Source organism: Larus michahellis, chromosome 7, assembly GCF_964199755.1.
Source record: "Larus michahellis chromosome 7, bLarMic1.1, whole genome shotgun sequence".
Lineage (NCBI taxonomy): Eukaryota > Metazoa > Chordata > Aves > Charadriiformes > Laridae > Larus > Larus michahellis.
Genome location: NC_133902.1, coordinates 39,780,252 through 39,799,107, shown reverse-complemented (window position 1 = coordinate 39,799,107; position 18,856 = coordinate 39,780,252). Strand labels below are relative to the sequence as shown.

Genomic DNA, 18,856 nt, shown 5'->3' with positions numbered 1-18,856 from the left:
AACAGGCACACTGACTCTCTGAAAGAAAAGAAGAAAAGAAGAAAAGAAGAAGAAAAGAAGAAGAAAAGAAGAAAAGAAGAAGAAAAGAAGAAGAAAAGAAGAAGAAAAGAAGAAGAAAAGAAGAAAAGAAAGTACGTCAGAACAATATTGAGACCATTCACCTCTTTTAGCAAGGACCATGTCACACAAGTACCAAACCCATTTTTCGCAGAGATAAAAGCATGTGATTTCTGCAGTAACTGACCAGTTCTAAACATTTAAAAAAAAAAAAAAAAAAAAAAAGGTTCTGATTTCACTGCAAGATGAAACAACAGGTAAAACCAGAGCAAACAAAGCCAGAAATTAAAATCACAGTTGTAAGGAGCCTAAACTGACACAACAGTGATCTTTAAAAAGTGGGATAGTCACCGATGGAAAAGTAATTGCTAGTGCAATTTTTCCTTAATTTCTTTTCCTATTTTTTCCTGTTCAGCATTGTATAGAGAGCACACTAATGAGTTCTTTATGACCAACTTCCGAAGAGCCAGAATCCACCCCCACTATGGAGACTTCCCTGAAACGTCTCCTAGACCACTTTCAAAAACAATTCATTCAGAAAATTTTCAACAAATTCTGTTAACACTGTAAAAGCTATGCACTCATCTAAAGGCTAAGAAGATTACAGTTTAGGTTACTAAACCAGAGTTGCCTGATTTATGAGTCTTTCTAAAAACTGCTGTAGTCACATTTGAGAAATGACCCCCAATAGTCAAACCTTGTCCAAAAATGCGTAAAAACCTGAAAATCACTCCTAGTCTATTTTTCTGCAAGAGCCTTGCTAGTTCAGTTATTTTAAATAATTATACCAATTATTTTACCTAATGATACTTTCTAGACCATCTTTCTAGTATTGGCACAAATCTGAAAAAAGCAGTAGGGAATTTAAATGAAAGTATTTAGTACACTGTTACCAAAAGTGTTTACATATACTCTAGAAAATATGTACCTGCAGGGGAAAGGGGGACAAGAGAGGAGAGGAAGAGACACCTATGGCTTATGTTGCTATAGCTACAAGATGCTTAGATTCCCAGTTTCAGTGAATGAATCAATAGAAACCACAGCTCCACTCTCCTCTTTTATTCACCAAAGGCAAAACGGGAAGATGGGTTGCTTAGCAACACCGCACTAAAGACTGCAGCTCTTTGAAATTAGCACTACTGACTCTTTTCCATCCCAGGAGTCTCTTCCATTCAAAACCATTTATTAAGAAAGGGGCAAACAAAAAAAGAGCTACCAGGACATGCATTTTTAAAATAAGAAACTGTAAAAGCAGAACGAAAGCTGAAATTAACAGTCTCAATTAGCTGGAGTAAAGAGAAATAAAAAGAAGCAGCAAGAAATTGCTTCTACAGAGAAGGTAAAAAGATTTAGTAAGGAGAGAAAAACTTCAAATTGGCTTACATAAACCTAAAGGGAAATGGAAAGGCCATTTATTTCTTCTGGGAATACTACATTAAAGCAAGACTTTCTTGAAAGGACTATTTATAGACACCTTTTTTTTTAATTGAAATCCAAAGATGTAACTCATTTGCACTCTTCTTTTAAAGACATCATCCATAAAAACACACTAGTGGCTCAAGAAGGCTAATAGGGAATTCAAAAATCTTTTACCTGCATAGTATACAAATAAGCTCATCACCAAAAGTTAGTCGCAAAAAGCTCAGTCTCAACTTTAGCTATCAACTAACTTCTGTATCTTATCATTGTCATGACCTAATCTGTTACCCATCTTATGAAAGGGTAATGTCCATCTTATGCTCATGATAAAAACAAAATAAAGTAGATGTAGATGCAGATTAGTCTTGCCTTTTTTGAAAACATCTTGCATGTATTGATATAAAACCACCTATTTTTATTCTAAACTTCAGCTAACCGTTATTCCAATGCTATAGAGGAAGCAAAACCACACTGATCCTGTATGAATAGGGCTGCGTACAATGAAATGCTGTTTTACTAGAAACTGCCTTGAGAAGACCTACGTACTTATTCTTTTAGCAGTGGGGAAAAAGACCCAAAGCAGCATAGTTTAAGAATTCATAGTCTGCTGATCAACACAGCCCAGCTTCCTTACAATTCCCCCCAGCCTCAGCATTTTCTACATCCTTCCACGTTCCTCATTCCACCCCCATACCATTTTTTCACCAATTTCCTAAATCTTCTTTCTCATACCTCCACCACACTACACAACTTGCAGGCAAAAAATGGGGAAGCAGTCCTGTGCCTGGTACGGTTATGTACGTACACGCTGATTGACAGTGCTCAAACAGAAGGGCTAAGGCTACAGCATAAGTTTCAAGGTTCCATAGGGAAGGAGAGGCTGTTTATATTCTAATATTCACACAAGTCTTGTAGAAGTGTTACAGTCCTGAGACACATCAATTAATTTCAGTTTGGTTGACCAACAGCTCAGAAGTTACTGGAATGCAGAGCCTGAAAATCACCAGTAGGTAGCACCATTGCGTAAGTGATGCACGTTAATCTATTTAGGAAACAAGGCTATAAAGTTACCCAAGATACAGCACCTAGTTATTGATAAGCAAGATTAGATACAATTGTAAACAGGTTCCCATTTGTAGCCTTAGCACTCAATTGTCATAAAAAAGAAAAAGCTCAAATTACCTAATGATGAAGCTGAAATTGGTAATTTTAAGAAACTTAATTACTAGTATTAAGAATTCCCTTTTCATGCCAAAACATTACTTTTCTAGTCAAATACATACAACATCAAGTGCTGTTTGAAAACCAAATCCAGAAGCGTAACAGTGGTTTTTATAAGGCTTTTTTTTTCCCCAAAAAACTCTGTGTCACTGAAAAAAACCCTGATCCTTCTCTTTCCTCAATGCCATTGCTTCCTTAAAGATCCAAAGGTATATCCTGTATGTGAGATAAGATCATAATCCCCTGTAATCAAAACAGTTTCTCCAGAAAGGTGTTTTATATGGATTAAAAAAAAAAAAGAGTGCTAACTTCTGCACATGAGACTGTTACTATCTACACATACAATGTTGAAAGACTGAACACTCCAAATTAAAAAAAAAAAAAAAAAAATCAAACATTACTCTTCACAGAAATCTGACACATTGTTGGTTGACAAACAGCTCAAAAGTTACTGGAATGCAGAGCCTGGAAATCTGGGGTATAGCATGAGTAGAAAATAAATTCTGTGTAAGACTTGCATGATCTATAAAAGCCTTTACTAAATATTTACATAAAATCTTAATTTTAAATATTAGCTTTTCATTAAAGATGAAAGTTTCGTTGAGATCAATGTATATATCTGGTTTTTAAAGATTACAAAAATAAAACGTGCTTATAATATATGTTAAAATAATAAAAACACACTTTAGAAATACACCTGTAATAATAAAGATTACACTGTAATTATGAATAAATGGTTTACATGAACTGAAATCCAGCATCTTAACAATGCACCTGCACTAGATAGCACTCAAAACAACAGCCTATCCTATTTCAAATGGACAAAACAAAATACTTAGTGCTTTAAAACATTTCTGTAATGCTGATAACACTTTTTTGTGATGCTTGACGACACTTTACATAGCACACATGTACGCAGCATTCTCTTCTGAATAAGAATAAACACAATTTCTTTCAGGGCTGCAGATTTTTCTTGAAAATAATCCAGATCTCTAATATAATTAAGTTAATCATATTCACAATACTTTTGCGCTGATATGGTCTCTGTCACTGCAGTATTTCATTTATAGTTTCCAAAGGCAGATTAAACAAACAAGTCCATGGGCCATACAAAAAATTCACGTTCTTAGTGATGCACGGGCCTTGTCAAGTATTTCCTTTCTGATCTTTGGATAGTTTGGATGTGCTTCAAGGACCTGTCAAAAGACAAAACAACCCAAAAGTTCTGTGTCTAAAAGGAAAGAACACTGTGTTTGGTTAACCCCCTTACACTGAGCTTACGCATTCTAAAACTAAAATAACAACATGACAAGTTTGTTTTAAGACTGCATAAATATTGAACTGTGGCTAGAAAATACCATGTATGGAGGTCAAGAACAACTTTACCAAAGACACCTTGCTTCCCTTTCATGCTGCCCTGTCACCTTGGTGCAAGAGACACAGGGGTTAAGGGCTAAAGTCTCTGGGTGGCTTGAAATGCGTGCATTCGGAACAGCGACCTCTGGAGACATTTCCAAGGTTTTAAGTATACTTTCTCTGCAATGATAAACTGCTCTTCCATTTTCACTCCCTCAGGCTCTTCCTTACTCTACTCTACCCACGTCATCTTCTTGCCCTTTAATTCCCTCTTCTCCCTTAGCCTTCTATTTAATGTATCCTTTCTAGTTACCTGTAATTCCCTCTCAAAAGAGCAACTATAATTTATTTCATTACTAATACTAATAATTAACAACTCATCATGTTCACACCGCTTCTGCAATAGTAGCCCTTCTTCTTATTCTGCATCTGCTCTATGTTTGCACCATACAAAGATAATACTGGAAGTTACTTTCTAACAGTGTCTTCTGATTAACTTCTTCAGCTATACTTCTGTATGGATTTACCATGCTGCAACCACAGGGCAAACAGAAGCTGCTGCCATTTGAATATGCTTTCACAAATGATAGCCAGCCACTTTCTCTCTTATTTACCTGGTGGCCAGGAAGTAGCTCAGGTTAAAGCAGATAATGTAGAGGATATCTAATTTAATCTAATTTATTACATAGGGCATCTTTCTTACATTAAGCCAGGTACTTTAGAAATTTAAACTCAACAAAATACAGGATCATTATACAAAAGAACTTTGCTACAGTAGGCAAAGTATTAAATACATATACAAATTCTACCTTATGACAAACATCGATTGCATCAACATATCTCTTTCCTTTCAAGTAATTGAAAGCCAGCTTGTATCCTGTAAGTAGAAGGGGAAAAAAAGGCAATAATTTTAATTTCTGTATTGAATAATGAAAATATCACATTCAAGTTAATTTTGGTCACCGTATGTTTCTAAAGTTAGAATGTTTGTTTTCTAGTATTCTCTCATCTAAGCCTGTAGAGATCAAAATTGCTATTCAAAGTCACTTCAAGTAGTAAATAAAAGTCCTTTACACACTCATAGCTATGTCTGAATCAAAAGGAGACATTATTCTGGAGAGCACGTGTTACTACAGAGAACACAGAATGGTTGTCCTCGTTCAATTACTATGGTACCCCACAGAGTTCCTCACTGTGACCTACAATACACTGTCCCTCTGTAAAGGCAATTCCATTATTAAAGGACAAAAGAAGAAAAAAAAAATAAAGAGAGCAGTAACAAACTAGGGAATTAAAATGCTATTCTGTTCCACTGTCAGCAGACCACTGATAAAAAAAAGTCACATGGAATAGCTAAGTCGCATAGCAACATGTCAGGCTGATGCTTTCAACACAAAAGGTATAGCTCAAGTGTATCAGCCTGGACAGAGATGAGGACTGAGCAAAAAAAAAGAAAAGGTTCTAAGTATGCAATTTCTAAAATTTGAAATTTCAAATCTTTCATTTATGAATTTATCCTCACTAGCAAATGAGTATGAGGGATCTGATACCAGTTTATACAGTTTCACTTGCCAGATGAAGTTTGTGCTGCTTTAACCATTTTAGTTTTAATCCTTGACAATTCTCACAATGCTGTATGCAAAACTAGAAAAATCAATGTGCACATAGTACCCTGAATATCATACTCTCACTTTTTGTAAGCAAGATCATTCCACTCTTTAATTTCACAAAGGCATTCTCCTGTCTAGACACCAACCAAATGATTTTGTAATCTGTTCAATTCCTACCATCTAGAGGGTTTCAAAATAGCAAAATGAAAGCCTTGATCCATGTTCACTACAAACTCCAGAAATCGCACCTTTTTACTACTACAACTTCTTCTTTCTAATACATTTTATTTGATCAACAACTGTAATCTCTTAGCAAGAAATTCATAGGTCAGTCTACAGGAGCAGGAACAACTTGTAAAATTCCTGCATCCAAACTCAGATACTTGGAGATTTTACCATAAAACCTTAGTCTGATTTCTGTCACTCATTTTTATTTCTGTTTTGACATCTGAGTCTTCCTTCTGCTTTGACCCTCCTAATCTGACTCGCAGTACATAGGATAACGCATGTTTTGGCAATCCATCCATGAATGTGCATTTTTATTTCTTCAACTGTGTTATAAAAGCAGGAGCTAAACCATAAAACATTTAGTTCCATTAATAAAACACTACTTTAATCTACAGATGATATTAGATAAAATCATGAACCAAACTATTGCAGCATCCAGGACTTACAGTAAAGAAACAAAACGTATGGCAGCTCATATGCATAACAGTTACAATCTTGTTAAAAAAACACTGGTTTTACAGTTGACGCCAAAGGCTATCTCATCCTAACACTAAAAAAACCTAGGGCACATAAAAAGACCACAGATTCAAGACCACAAGAAGTATGTATTTTTGAGGGCCCATAAGCATAGGCCAAAACTGGGAACAGAGTTTGTGTAAACCACCAGCTTTGGGACCTAGAGCCAGACCCTAGGTGTTGAGTAAGAAAGGGCATTTTATTACGTGTATCTCTTTTGTAAAGGGTTCCCCACAGTAGTCTAAAAATGTGACATTTTAGTGTAGACTTCAATCAACAATCCAAACTGGAACTTGAGCACTACCCAAAGTTTTCAGTCAACCATTATTTTTAAACCAGATATATTTAAAGGCATTTAAATAATTTATTTTTAAAATCCTTATGTATATAAAACCTTATCCATATAAATAGATAGTTCTTCTGATTTTCAAAATGAAATAATTAAATCAATGATCTGCCACCATCAGATATATACTGGGTATTATAAAAGGTTCTCTACTATAGACAGTAGTCTACTACATTACTATAAATACATTAATAAAAATTAATACTGTACTTACAGAGAAAGTTGCTCACAAAGAGCAACTAAAATTGTTTCAGACCAAACCTTGTACTAAAACAGTAAGCAGAAACTTCTGAAGTATCATAAAGCTGCTCTCTCTTGCCATGGGGGCTTTCCAAGTGACTGTGAAGTACACCTGTAAACATCTGCGGTTTTTATGTGAGGAAAACCAGCGATACTCTATATCTATGGAAAATTAAAAGCAGTCTTTCCAATAAAGGGTAGCTGTTTCATTCCTACTGTAGGGCCTGAAATCATCTGTACAGGTTACATATACGTGCCTATTGTTGGATTCGTTTGGTTTCCATATTTCCAGGCCATCTCGTAATTTATTGCTGCATCCTTATATGCTTGTTCTTTTTCCATTATGTATCCCATGTATTCATAAGCCTTGCAGCACGACTGCAAAATACAAATATTAATTCAAAATTTTATTTAGGTAAGCTTATATACAATAGTACTGACAGCTTAATTGCTTAACTACTTCAAATCTGTACAACTGGAGAGCTTACGTGATACTTGTACTAACTTTGATGACAAGATAGTCTTGATTTAAAATGTCTGTAATACAAATAAGTTCTATGGAGCACAGCAACTTCCTATGTTACTCCAAGTCAAGTACAGAGTTCATCACAGGGGACACTGCAACTACTCCTTCAAAAATGTTTAGAGCCTCCAGGAACCTTCTCGATACCTCTCTCAGTTAATAATAACCCTACAGCAGCCACATTTCAAGTCCAGCCAGAAAGCGTTCTATATTCCACAAATATTGTTTGTTTCCCCTTTTCTTAAAAAGGTATTTTCACAGCCTTATTTTTGGAAACTGTTTTACATTATCATTTTACACTTAAAGCTAAAGACAGACATAAATATCCTGAAGAGAACACCAACCACTAAATATTTAATTTTGTATGAAATGAGAGATGACTCATGTTTATTCTCCAGTGGTATGGATTTTGCAACTTTCCTTGGACATCTGGACAAGTGTGCAACTGACCTTTATATACAATTTTTTCTTAACTAAATTCAAACTAATTTGCTGTAAAAATGAAATTGAGTACATCCTATTTTAAGAGGTATCTCTGCAGAAGTACATGATACCATTATATCAAGAACTATTGTAGCTGCCTCTTAATTTTAATATTTAAAAACAAAAAGAGTACAAGTTCAAATAAGTCAACCTCTCAAGGAGGCTGCAGAAATGTGACTGAATAATGAACCTTACCTTTTATACTGATGAATTCAGAAAAAGAAATATACAGCAACAGGTGCTTTTCTAAAACAAGTATGTGCACTATAAACAGTATCCTGAACCTGCAGCATAGTATCTATGGAAGACTAGCCTACTGGATGTGCCCCATGTGAAAGAAAGTGAAGTGTATAGATGGAAAAACGTTATCAGCAAAACGGGACAAAATGAAAAATAAGCACAAGAACTAAGATCCGTGCTTGTTCCTATAGCTCCAAAGCAGAGCATTGGGCAGTTCGCTTGCTCAGAAACCCCGAGGTAAAAACATTAGAGCTTGTCCCCAGACAATCTACAAGACAGTATCTTCAAAGCAGAGGACTAATGCTAGCATAAAAAAAAAAAGAAAATCCTGTATGGTAGCGGGCTTATGACCATAAATGTTTATAAACGTATTTTAAGAGATAAGATAACAACTCTTCATAAATGGAGCAAGTCTCCAAAATTTCTATGGCTACATCTTTCTTCATCAGGTTTGTGAGAAGCAGTAAAATGCATGTCTGACATTGCATGAAAACCTTAAGCTTCTAGTGTCACCACAGCTAAAACTTGCACAAGTTATTACAGAATATGAATAAAAATAACTAAGCAGCATTCACAGATTTGTTTACTGTGCTCCACTGTAAAGTTGCTGGTTTCCTTGATTGTTTTATTCTATTTCTCCTTAATAAGCAACATACTAGGCAACTGGAAAAAGAATTCAATTTCAAAATCATCTTTCAGAGAAAAACTAAACATTTAGATGAATTAAAATAAAAGGTTACTAAGATTACTTTTAATGGACATTCACTTACCCTGTTATGACGAAGGCATCGTTTTAGTAATTCACCTGCCATATCATATTTTGCAGACTGAATATATATATCTGCAAGCAGAAGCCAACTCTTTTCAAATTCCTCTGCATCAATGGGATTCCAGCTCATTTTTGAAATCCGTTTTAACTGGCTTCTGGCTCGTGGAGTCTGTTTCAAGATCATGTAGGCTGTGGCCATTCCCAAAAGTGCTGGTATATGATCCTTCTGCAGTAAAAAAGCATAGTGACTACTTGGTGCTTTTTTATTTTGCTTTTAGCATTTTTTTTTTTTTACAGAAGACTTTCACCAGGTATCTGAAAGCTAAACTAAAAGCTAAATCTCAGGAAATAAAGATAGAACATCCAATCTTACGAACATGATTTCCATCTAGTGGATTTCTGTAAAACTAATTATGATAAACTCCATGTTAAATAATTAAGAGGCTGAATATAAGTTTGGGCATAAAACAATATTATTCAGGCTCAGGAAACGTTGAAAGCATCCACAGGGATTTCATCTCAACGAGAAACTTGCTGATACCATTAAGAGCTATCCTTTTGAAACACAAGTAAACACTTCAGAGGGAAACTGAACTCACTTGAAGTTACATTACAAGTGGTATTTTTATTTTCTACTTTTAGGAGTGCCTGTCAAATGTCAATAACAGGGACACCAATTCCTACAACTAGGTGTACAGCTCCTAAAAATATAAGTCTAAACTGCCTGTATCCGAAAGATACATATAACAAAGAGGATTCTTAAAAGCCACCATTTTATGCAAGAGCCTCAAGTGCAGGAGCAAGCGTGATTTTTAAAATCCTGCCTTTATTTGCACGGGGTATAGATGAGAATGGGGCTTACATCACAAAACCGCTTTCTAAATGCAGAGAGTAGTTCTATCAGCAGCTAACTTAAAAGCTTCTTTCTCCCTCCCAGTGTTCCTGGCTCACTATTGGTATTCTGCCTCTTACACGTCTTTGTAGGGTTGTGCAGTAAATAGGCTTTCCGTAATGGGTTGAAAAAAAATGACCCCATCAAAAGCCCCTCTTCCATGTAACGACTAGCTCATTCCCCCTCTCTCTCAGTAGTCTCACACTTAGCATGGAACAATAACCTCTGAAGTCTGAAGAGATTTAACCTGCATATTTTATGCAGCCCTGGAGGGAAGACTAGATAGACTGGAACATTCTTCCTGCTAGAACTGTCACCATGTGAAAACATTATATATTCAAAGGACATCAGATCAATCCTGAGCAGAACTCTGAAGTCAGTACTGGAGGCAGAGAGATACCTTGTTTGTAATTCTCAGAACTGCCTTACATGCAAGATAGGCATCAGTATACTCAGCTCAGCCAAGCAGCAGTTTAGTACACAGTTAATAGGTAGTAGTAACTTATGTATTTCTCGGCATTCCGATGAACTAAATGTGTCTACATGTGCTTAAATAAGATCTGTTGAAAGGTATCGGTAACAAGAATATCTGTTACTAATCCTAAAAGTTTAGGATTACTAGCTATACTAATACTATAGCTACTACAAGTAGCTATAAAATAACAAAGATTTCCATCATAGGGATGAATTTTAAGCCGATGGATAGTCTTGCCCTGGAGTCTAAATTCTGTCAAATTGCCATGAACTACAGGAAGGCAGCTTATATTTAATTGTTTTTGCTTACAGAATGAAGGTACTGTATGGACTTACATCAGACACGCTGTGGCAAGACTGGGAATTAAAGAGCAAACCCAGCAACTCAAACCAAAAAGCCTATTCACATTTCAGTAACTGGCAATATTAGCATTTAGTTGAGTTATAAATTTGCAATCCAATTGAAAACTTCCAAAAGATGTTGTTATTTCAGCATGTATTTTTTTTCAAATTTTATATAAAATATTATTTAGCAGGAAAAAAAATTGCTTAGAACAAATACCACTAACACGTGCCACTATTCCTGAATGTAAACTGCGAGACCAGTTAAAAAAACATAGTAAGTGTGAAAGAGAAGGCTGATGAAATAAGACAGGTTACTAACCTCAACCACCACTATTTCAGTGAAAGTATTCAGTGCTCGTTCAACACTTGATTTTTGTTTGGTTGCCATGAGACAATAATTTTCCATAATTCGAAGTTGAATGTGACCCTGAATGGTCTGAGGCTTGAGTTCCTTCAGAAGATTTTCTGCTGTTCTTACAGCCAACTGCACAGACTCCTGCTTCTCTGTTGAATTACTGTTATCAGAAAGAAAGTATTTGTAAAAGTTAATTTTTTTATCATACACCAAATTAATTACAAGTTAATACTGACTCCATGCTAAAGGCATGACATTGCGTACAAGATAGCTCTGTTATGTAGGCATTCTACATTGATTCTCCTCTGTAACAACAGCAGCTCCAACATAACAAGCTGTTTTTAACACTGCAAGTGACCAGGATTCCAGATAAAATCTATATTTTCTGCTTGAGACTGACTTAACACGGTCTAGGATGGTGTCTCACAATATTCATTAGATAAGCTCAAAGTTTTAGCAATTTAAATCAAGACACATTATTAAGGGGTGGCAGAGGAAGGGGATGACAGAAGAACCCAAGCAGTATTTATTTCATTCACTTACCCTATATCAGCATCCAGATTTTCAAAGACTTCACCACCCACAGTTTCATTATCTGGGTTCAAGCAAATTTCAATCATGTTGTAGACCGCATTCTGTCCCCAGTCACTGTCCTTTCGAGCTTTATTAAAATGCCGGAGTGCATCATTTGGTTCACCTGTATACCTAGACAAATAATTATAATATTTAAAGCTGGGCAAGTAAAGTTCACTGCCCCAAATCCCACCCAAATCTCAAGAACCCTGAGAATTTAAAAACAGATGACACACTTGCACATACTGATAATGCAAGGTTTGACCAGCATGCATACTATTGCAAGGAACATCCCTTTTAGAAAGTAGGAAATACAAAAGATGTATATGAGACATAAAATAGCTTCATTTTAAAGAGAAGCTAATTGGAAAGTATTTCAGGGGGGAAAAGGAGTCGTTTCCTAAAATCCTAGCACCTTAAGTAATTAGGAAAGTGTTGCTATATTACTTATCACACTACATGTAGCACTGAATAATAATGGATGACAAGAAAGTTAATTTAAATATGCACTACATATCAAATAAACCTTTTCTTAATTAAAATTGCAAGTACCAAAGATACAGTCCTTTGCAGTAGTGAAATCCTGGTTCAAGCTTTGTTCTGGAAGAATGTTTTTCAGCCATTAAAAGAAATCTTGGGACTTCTTCTAGTTTCCCAGCTCTTCTTAACAGATCAATTAATCGTGAGAGGGTTGCATAGTTATCTAAATACACAAATAATTAGGACATTGTAATTCCAGTTATTTGCTATAGGAATAGCTTAAAAAATAGAGCCTACCTTGTGAAAAAACATACAAAAATGAGATATGATGTAATACATAAGTCATATTACATAGTAACCACAGACACAAGAATGAAGAAATCAAGTGATACTTGCAATACTTCTATAAAAACCTGTATAAAGGCAATTGTACTTCACTTTCAAAAGCACTCAAAAAAAAAAACTTGCTGTATTCTCATCATTTCTTTCACAAAGTTGACTAGAAAGCTTTATATTCATTATAGTACTACTTTAATAGATTTTAGTAGCTTTCTTTCTGGTCACAATTTGCAAAATGCTAACAGAAACTTACTCCCGTCCAAGAGAAGTTTCCTTTATTAATCTTAAAATAAAATGCTAGCTTTATGTTCATGCACTCGTATCTTAAACACAAGAAAAAGTGCTTTATAGTTACAATTGAATAACACCCTGGGTCTATTTGGCTTGAGGTAAACAATGCATGTTACATTGCTGCTAAATACTCGCCTGGCTTGCGTTCTAGGAGCTGCTGGAAATGAAATACAGCTTGTTCATAATCTTGCTTCCGGAACATGATATCAGCCATCATCTACAACATAAACCAATTTAGAGAAAACAAAACAAAGTATTACAAATTGTCGTTTATAATGAATTCTATTTCTGCGAAGTGGGGAGATGAAACTATAGCTTTAAAGTGCTGTAGGAACTGCACAAGAAGTAAACCGATTTGGGTTTTCCATTACGCTCTGGAAAATAAACACTATATACAGACACAAAGGATAATAATGAGGAGGTATAGGCTCACACCTCCATTTTGCACTTAAGGTATAAATTAAAAGAGAATAAAACACTTTGATGCACCTTTCAAATATGTTCATTTTTACTTGCATAGTTTGAGTCCTAATTTTATTTCCCACAAATGCAGATTAAGCACATGGAAAAGCACAGTTTAAAGTTCGGGAAAAAAGAAAGATGATAGCCCACTTCAGCAGTGGAAGTAAAACAAGCTATTTCATTTCAGTTTCTTTCTACTGAGAGGCAGCTAAGAAAAAGTAGATTTAATAATATATATTAAGAGTGCTATTACTCCTGTCTTTGCACCATACTAGAATAAATTCCAGATGTTAGACTGCTGTGAGAAAATAAATTATTCCCATCTCAAAATCATTTTGCTCCTAATGTGTTAAAGCAAAAGTTCCTCAGCCTATTGAGCTGTCTTTTAAGCCAAGAAGTATACAAATCCTGTATCTGCAGCTATGATTAAAAATGGTTAAGTAGGAATATGACCTACTATGATTACATAAGGATGTAAAACCACCTTAAGTACATAGTTCTTTTCTTCTGGAAGTTTTTTGTTTTAGATGCTTGCTTTAATACTCATAGAATCATAGCATGGTTTGGGTTGTAAGGGACCTTAAAGTCGATTGAGTTTATGAAGGGCAGGTCATGCTTTGCTAATCTAATCTCCTATGACAAGGTGACCCCCTGAGTGGATGAGGGAAAGGCTACGGATGTTGTCTACACTTCAGTAAAGCTTTTGACACTGTTTCCCAAAGCATTCTCCTGGAGAAACTGGCTGCTTATGGCTTGGATGAGCGTACGCTTTCCTGAGTGAAAAACTGGCTGGATGTCCAGGCCCAAAGAGTTGTGGTGAATGGAGTTAAATCCAGTTGGCAGCCAGTCACAAGTGGTGTTCCCCAAGGCTCAGTATTGGGGCCAGTTCTGTTTCATATCTTTATCAATGATCTGGACGAGGGAATTGAGTGCACCCTCAGTGAGTTTGCAGACGACATCAAGTTGGGTGAGAGTGTTCATCTGCTTGCGGGTAGGAAGGCTCTACGGAGGGACCTGGACAGGCTGGATTAATAGGCTGAGGCCAAGGGTATGAGGTTCAACAAGGCCAAGTGCCAGGTCCTGCGCCTGAGTCACAAAAACCCCATGCAGCACTACAGGCTTAAGGAAGCGTGGCTGGAAAGCTGCCCAGCAGAGAAGGACCCAGGGTCATTGATCGACAGCCAGCAGGACTAGGGAAGTGATTGTCCCCTTGTACTTGGCACTTAGTGAGGCCACACATTGAACACTGTGTTCAGTTTTGGGCCCCTGACTACAAGAAAGACACTGAGGTGCTGGAGTGTCCAAAGAAGGGCAACGAAGCTGGTGAAGGGTCTAGAGCACAAGTCTTAGGAGGAGCGGCTGAGGGAACTGGGACTGTTTAGTCTGAAGAAAAGGAGGCTGAGAGGAGACCTTATAAGTCTCTACAACTACCTTGTGAGTCTTTTCTCCCAAGTAACAGAACAAGAGGAAGCGGCCTCAAGTTGCACCAGGGGAGGTTTAGACTGGACAGAGGGAAAAAACTTCTTCACTGAAAGGGTTGTCAAGCATTGGAACAGGGTGCCCAGGGAAGTGGTTGAGTTGCGATCCCTGGAAGCATTTAAAAGAACATGTAGATGTAGTGCTGAGAGAAATGGTTTAGTTGCAACTTGGCAGTGCTAGGTTAACGGTTAGACTTGATGATCTTAAAGTCTCTTCCAAGCAAAATGATTCTATGATTAAAGATCATCTAGTTCCAACCCCCTGCCATGGGCAGGGACACCTCCCACTAGACTAGGGTGCTCAAAGCACCATCCAACCTGGCCTTGAACACTTCCAGGGATAGGCCATCTACCACCTCTCTGGGCAACCTGTTCCAGTATCTCACCACTCTCACAGTAAAGAATTCCTTCCTAATGCCTAATCTAAAATATATCCTCTTTTAGTTTAAAACAGTTACCCCTTGTCCTGTCACTACACTCCCTGATAAAGAGTCACTCCCCATCTCTCCTGTAGGCCCCTTTTAGGTACTGGAAAGCTGCTATAAGATCTCCCCGAAGCCTTCTCTTCTCCAGGCTGAACAACCCCAACTCTCTCAGCCTGTCTTCATAGGAGTGGTGCTCCAGCCCTCTGATCATCTTCACGGCCCTCCTCTGGACTTGCTCCAACAAGTCCATGTCCTTCTTATTTTGGGGGCCCCAGAGTTGGACACAGTACTGTAGGTGGGGTCTCACCAGAGCAGACAGAGGGGAAGAATCATCTCCCTGGCCCTGCTGGCCACACTTCTTTTGATACAGCCCAGGATAGGGTTGGCTGCCTGGACTGTGAGCAGATGTTGCCAGCTCATCCACCAACACCCCCAGGTCCTTCTCCTCAGAGCTGCTCTCAATCCATTCTCTGCCCAGCTTGCATTTCTGCTTGGGATTGACTTGATCCAAATGCAGAACCTTACACTTGGCCTTGCTGAACTTGATGGGGTTAGGAGGGACCCACCTCTCAAGCCTCTCTGGGTCCCTCTGGATGGCATTCCTTCCCTCCAGTATGTCGACTGCTCCACAGGGCCTGGTGTCATTGGGAAACTTGCTAAGGGTGCACTCAATCCTATTCTCCACATTGCTGACAAAGATGTTAAACAGCACTGGTCCAACTACTGACCCCTGAGGAACACGGCTCCTCATTGGTCACCACTTGGACATATTACTGTGCTGGTGTCATGGTTTAACCCCAGCCAGCACCTAGGATCACTCAGCTGCTTGGTCACTCCCCCCTGTTGGGCTGGGGGAGAGAATCAGAAGAGTAAAAGTGAGAAAGAACTCCGAAGTTGAGATAAAGACAGTTTAATAGGTAGAGCAAAAGCTGTGCATGCAAGCAAGGCAAAACAAGGAATTAATTCCCTGCTTCCCATTGGCACACAGGTATTCAGCCATCTCCAGGACAACAGGGCTCCATCGCACTTAACGGTTACTTGAGAAGACAAATGTCATAACTATGAATATCGCCTTCCCTTCCTCCCCCAGCTCTATATACTGAGCATGATGTCACACGGCAGGAACTACTCCTTTGGCCAGTTGAAGTCAGCTGTCCTGGTTATGTCTCCTTCCAACTTTTTGTGCACACCCAGCTTCTTGTTGGTGGGGCGGTATGAGGAGCAGAAAAAGGTCTCGACTTCTTAGCAACAACCAAAACCATCAGTGTTTTACCAACACTATTTTCATCCCAAATCCAAAGCAGAGCACTATTATCAGCTGCTAGTAAGAAAGTCAGCTCTATCCCAGCTGGAAAAATAACTTCTTCCCTGACCATTAGGCAATTGTTAATAGAACATGTTTTAAGCCATGCTTTAGTCAATCTTGTAGCTACTACTTTTTTCTCTACCAGTAAAGACACATTTTTGCATTGAGATAGAACGAAGGCTATGACTGCTAGAAACTTCATATTGAATCATCATCCAGCATAGAAAGAAAATAATTTTGTTGCAATGTTGGGTTTTTTTACATGTTTTTTGAAATCAGAAGCTGTAGGCTTTCTTAAGAAGTAGTGTTTTATGGATCCATCACATTGCAGACACTTCAAAAAACTTCTGATATGGGATTAGTATAATAGCACATACCATTGCTGCCGCTTCATTATCTTGGTCATTCTTCAATAGTAAGGAACACTGATGTTGACAGGCATCAGTATCATCTTGTGCAAGATATAAACGTGCAAGTTCCAACATTGCCTGTAGATTAAATTTTTAACTATATGTAATTCAAAGATTAAGAAGGTTCTGTGAGTATTAACCTGAAATTTCATAGTTTCAGGGAAAATGTATTTCTCTTCTAAAGAGAGCGTTTTCCCTGTTGTTTCCTCTGGGCTCTTGGTCAAGTAATATCACTCATTTCCATTCCCTTACCTTTAAAACAGATAAAACTTTTCATCTTCAGAGGGATATTCTGAAAATAGAGCTGCTGAAATAGTATTGCTCTAAATACTACAGTATTTTGGTATGACTAATTTTATTGGGAAAAAAATGTTAGAGTGGGTTGTGTTAAATTCACTGACAGAAGCAAATACCTCATTAACATTCACCCATTAGTTTTGGGGTATAAGCAAATTCCATCAGAAACAGTTTTCTTATTTGCTTCTCCAAATCTACCCCATTAAGACTGTGCATGGATCCACTTCTGAGAAGCAATCACAGAATAGATATTAACAAACTGAAATGTACATAAGCATGCATCCTTAAGAACGAAGTCCCATCATAGACTATTCTGAATAAAATGCCACAGAAAAGTTTATAAACACAAGAGCTACCACAGATGTAATCAGCTCCCATTGAAGCAAACAGGAGTTAAACCAATCACAAAGTAAAATTAGCAGTAGACAAACAGCAAGCAATGCCACTGCTGCCTAGTTTTCAATGGTGTTTTGATTTTGTTTTCAAAAAGGAGGCATTTATAAATGCATCACAATCCTCTCTCTGGTTACACTTGTGAAAGGCACTTCTGAATCAAAATAGTTTTTCAAACATCCTGTTCAGTATATGAAGGCTACCTGCATAATGTTTAACTGCTTTCTTCCTACTTCCTGTTATTTACCTACACAAACATACACTATATAATTCTGAAACAGAAAGGCAGGTGGGTAAGCACTGAAATGATAAGGAAATAGCAAGCAAGTAAGAATTTTAACTATGAAAGCTTTCTTCAAGACACTGTTCTTATGTGCATAACACAGTGGAAGACTGAAAAGCAGTCTGCTAGTCAAGGAACACTTCCTGTCTTAGGCAAGTCAGAGAGGAATGTCAGTTACACTGGACTTCTATGCTAGATTCTAGTGACTGGAAGCAGTCTCCGAATTTTTGGCTTCAACCCAAAACACTGTGAAATGATATGCTTGACGCAGCCTGTGAGCCACTTCACATCTGCATCTGGAAACTGTATTGCCTCTTATCTGATCAGAGAAATGAGGCAGAATATTACCTACCAGATTTAACTATGTAAAACGAGACAACCCAACCCAAAACCCTTATGACATGGATTACCACCTCTTCACATTCAGCTGAATACATTGTTTGATGCAACATTTCAAATCTTGTTTGGGTTACTTTGGCTGGAATACAAGAGATTCTGTTTTGAAGAAACAAGGTACAGATAGCTTCAAAGGATTTTCCAATACTTCCATATATAATTTTAAGGAAAGTAAACTCTGAAAACATCAAGAAATAGGCGGGTGTTTAACAGCTCAAATTTATATTTTGTAATCTAAAAGAATTCAATTCCAACCTTGTACTAGCAATGTTTTTAAAAACGAAGGGAAGAAAACAAGTTCTAGTCCATTGAAACTATAGAAATAGAGTGGGATGGCTCATTTATTCTTGCTGCGGGTAACCAAAAGTATTTTGCTTTCAGTACTCTAAGCAGGGAAGAAGTTCTTAATCAGAAATTCAGTCTTAGATTTTTCTAAGATGTCATTGTATTCTGTGTTACTAGTAAAGTAGGATTAAAGGAAAAATCTCCAGTAAGTGCATCTAACAGATATTCAGTCTAAATGTCAGTGCACAGCATATCTTGTAACAATGGGGAATCTCTCAATAGTAGGATTTTAGCAAGAATTGAAGGGAAATGCCATGCTGGTGTTTCAATACTGGTGTGAAAGAAAAAAAAAAGATTAAGGCTT

General features: G+C 37.3%; 1 protein-coding gene across 3 annotated transcripts in view; it reads right to left on the bottom strand.

Annotated features, from left to right (window-relative positions):
• Positions 1-3,397: 3,397 nt before the first annotated feature.
• Positions 3,398-18,856, bottom strand: part of TTC21B (tetratricopeptide repeat domain 21B) — a 42,322-nt gene continuing 26,863 nt past the window's right edge. For 2 of the 3 annotated variants that reach the window (XM_074593589.1, XM_074593590.1), the window contains exons 21-29: positions 16,806-16,916; positions 12,893-12,974; positions 12,200-12,350; positions 11,618-11,779; positions 11,039-11,234; positions 9,010-9,234; positions 7,251-7,371; positions 4,863-4,930; positions 3,398-3,893 (exon numbers count right to left, since the gene is read on the bottom strand). In XM_074593589.1, the coding sequence (XP_074449690.1) occupies positions 3,816-3,893; positions 4,863-4,930; positions 7,251-7,371; positions 9,010-9,234; positions 11,039-11,234; positions 11,618-11,779; positions 12,200-12,350; positions 12,893-12,974; positions 16,806-16,916 (1,194 nt within the window). In that variant the 3' untranslated portion in view covers positions 3,398-3,815. The remainder of the gene's footprint in view (positions 3,894-4,862; positions 4,931-7,250; positions 7,372-9,009; positions 9,235-11,038; positions 11,235-11,617; positions 11,780-12,199; positions 12,351-12,892; positions 12,975-16,805; positions 16,917-18,856) is intronic. The other variant, XM_074593591.1, reaches the window with a different exon arrangement.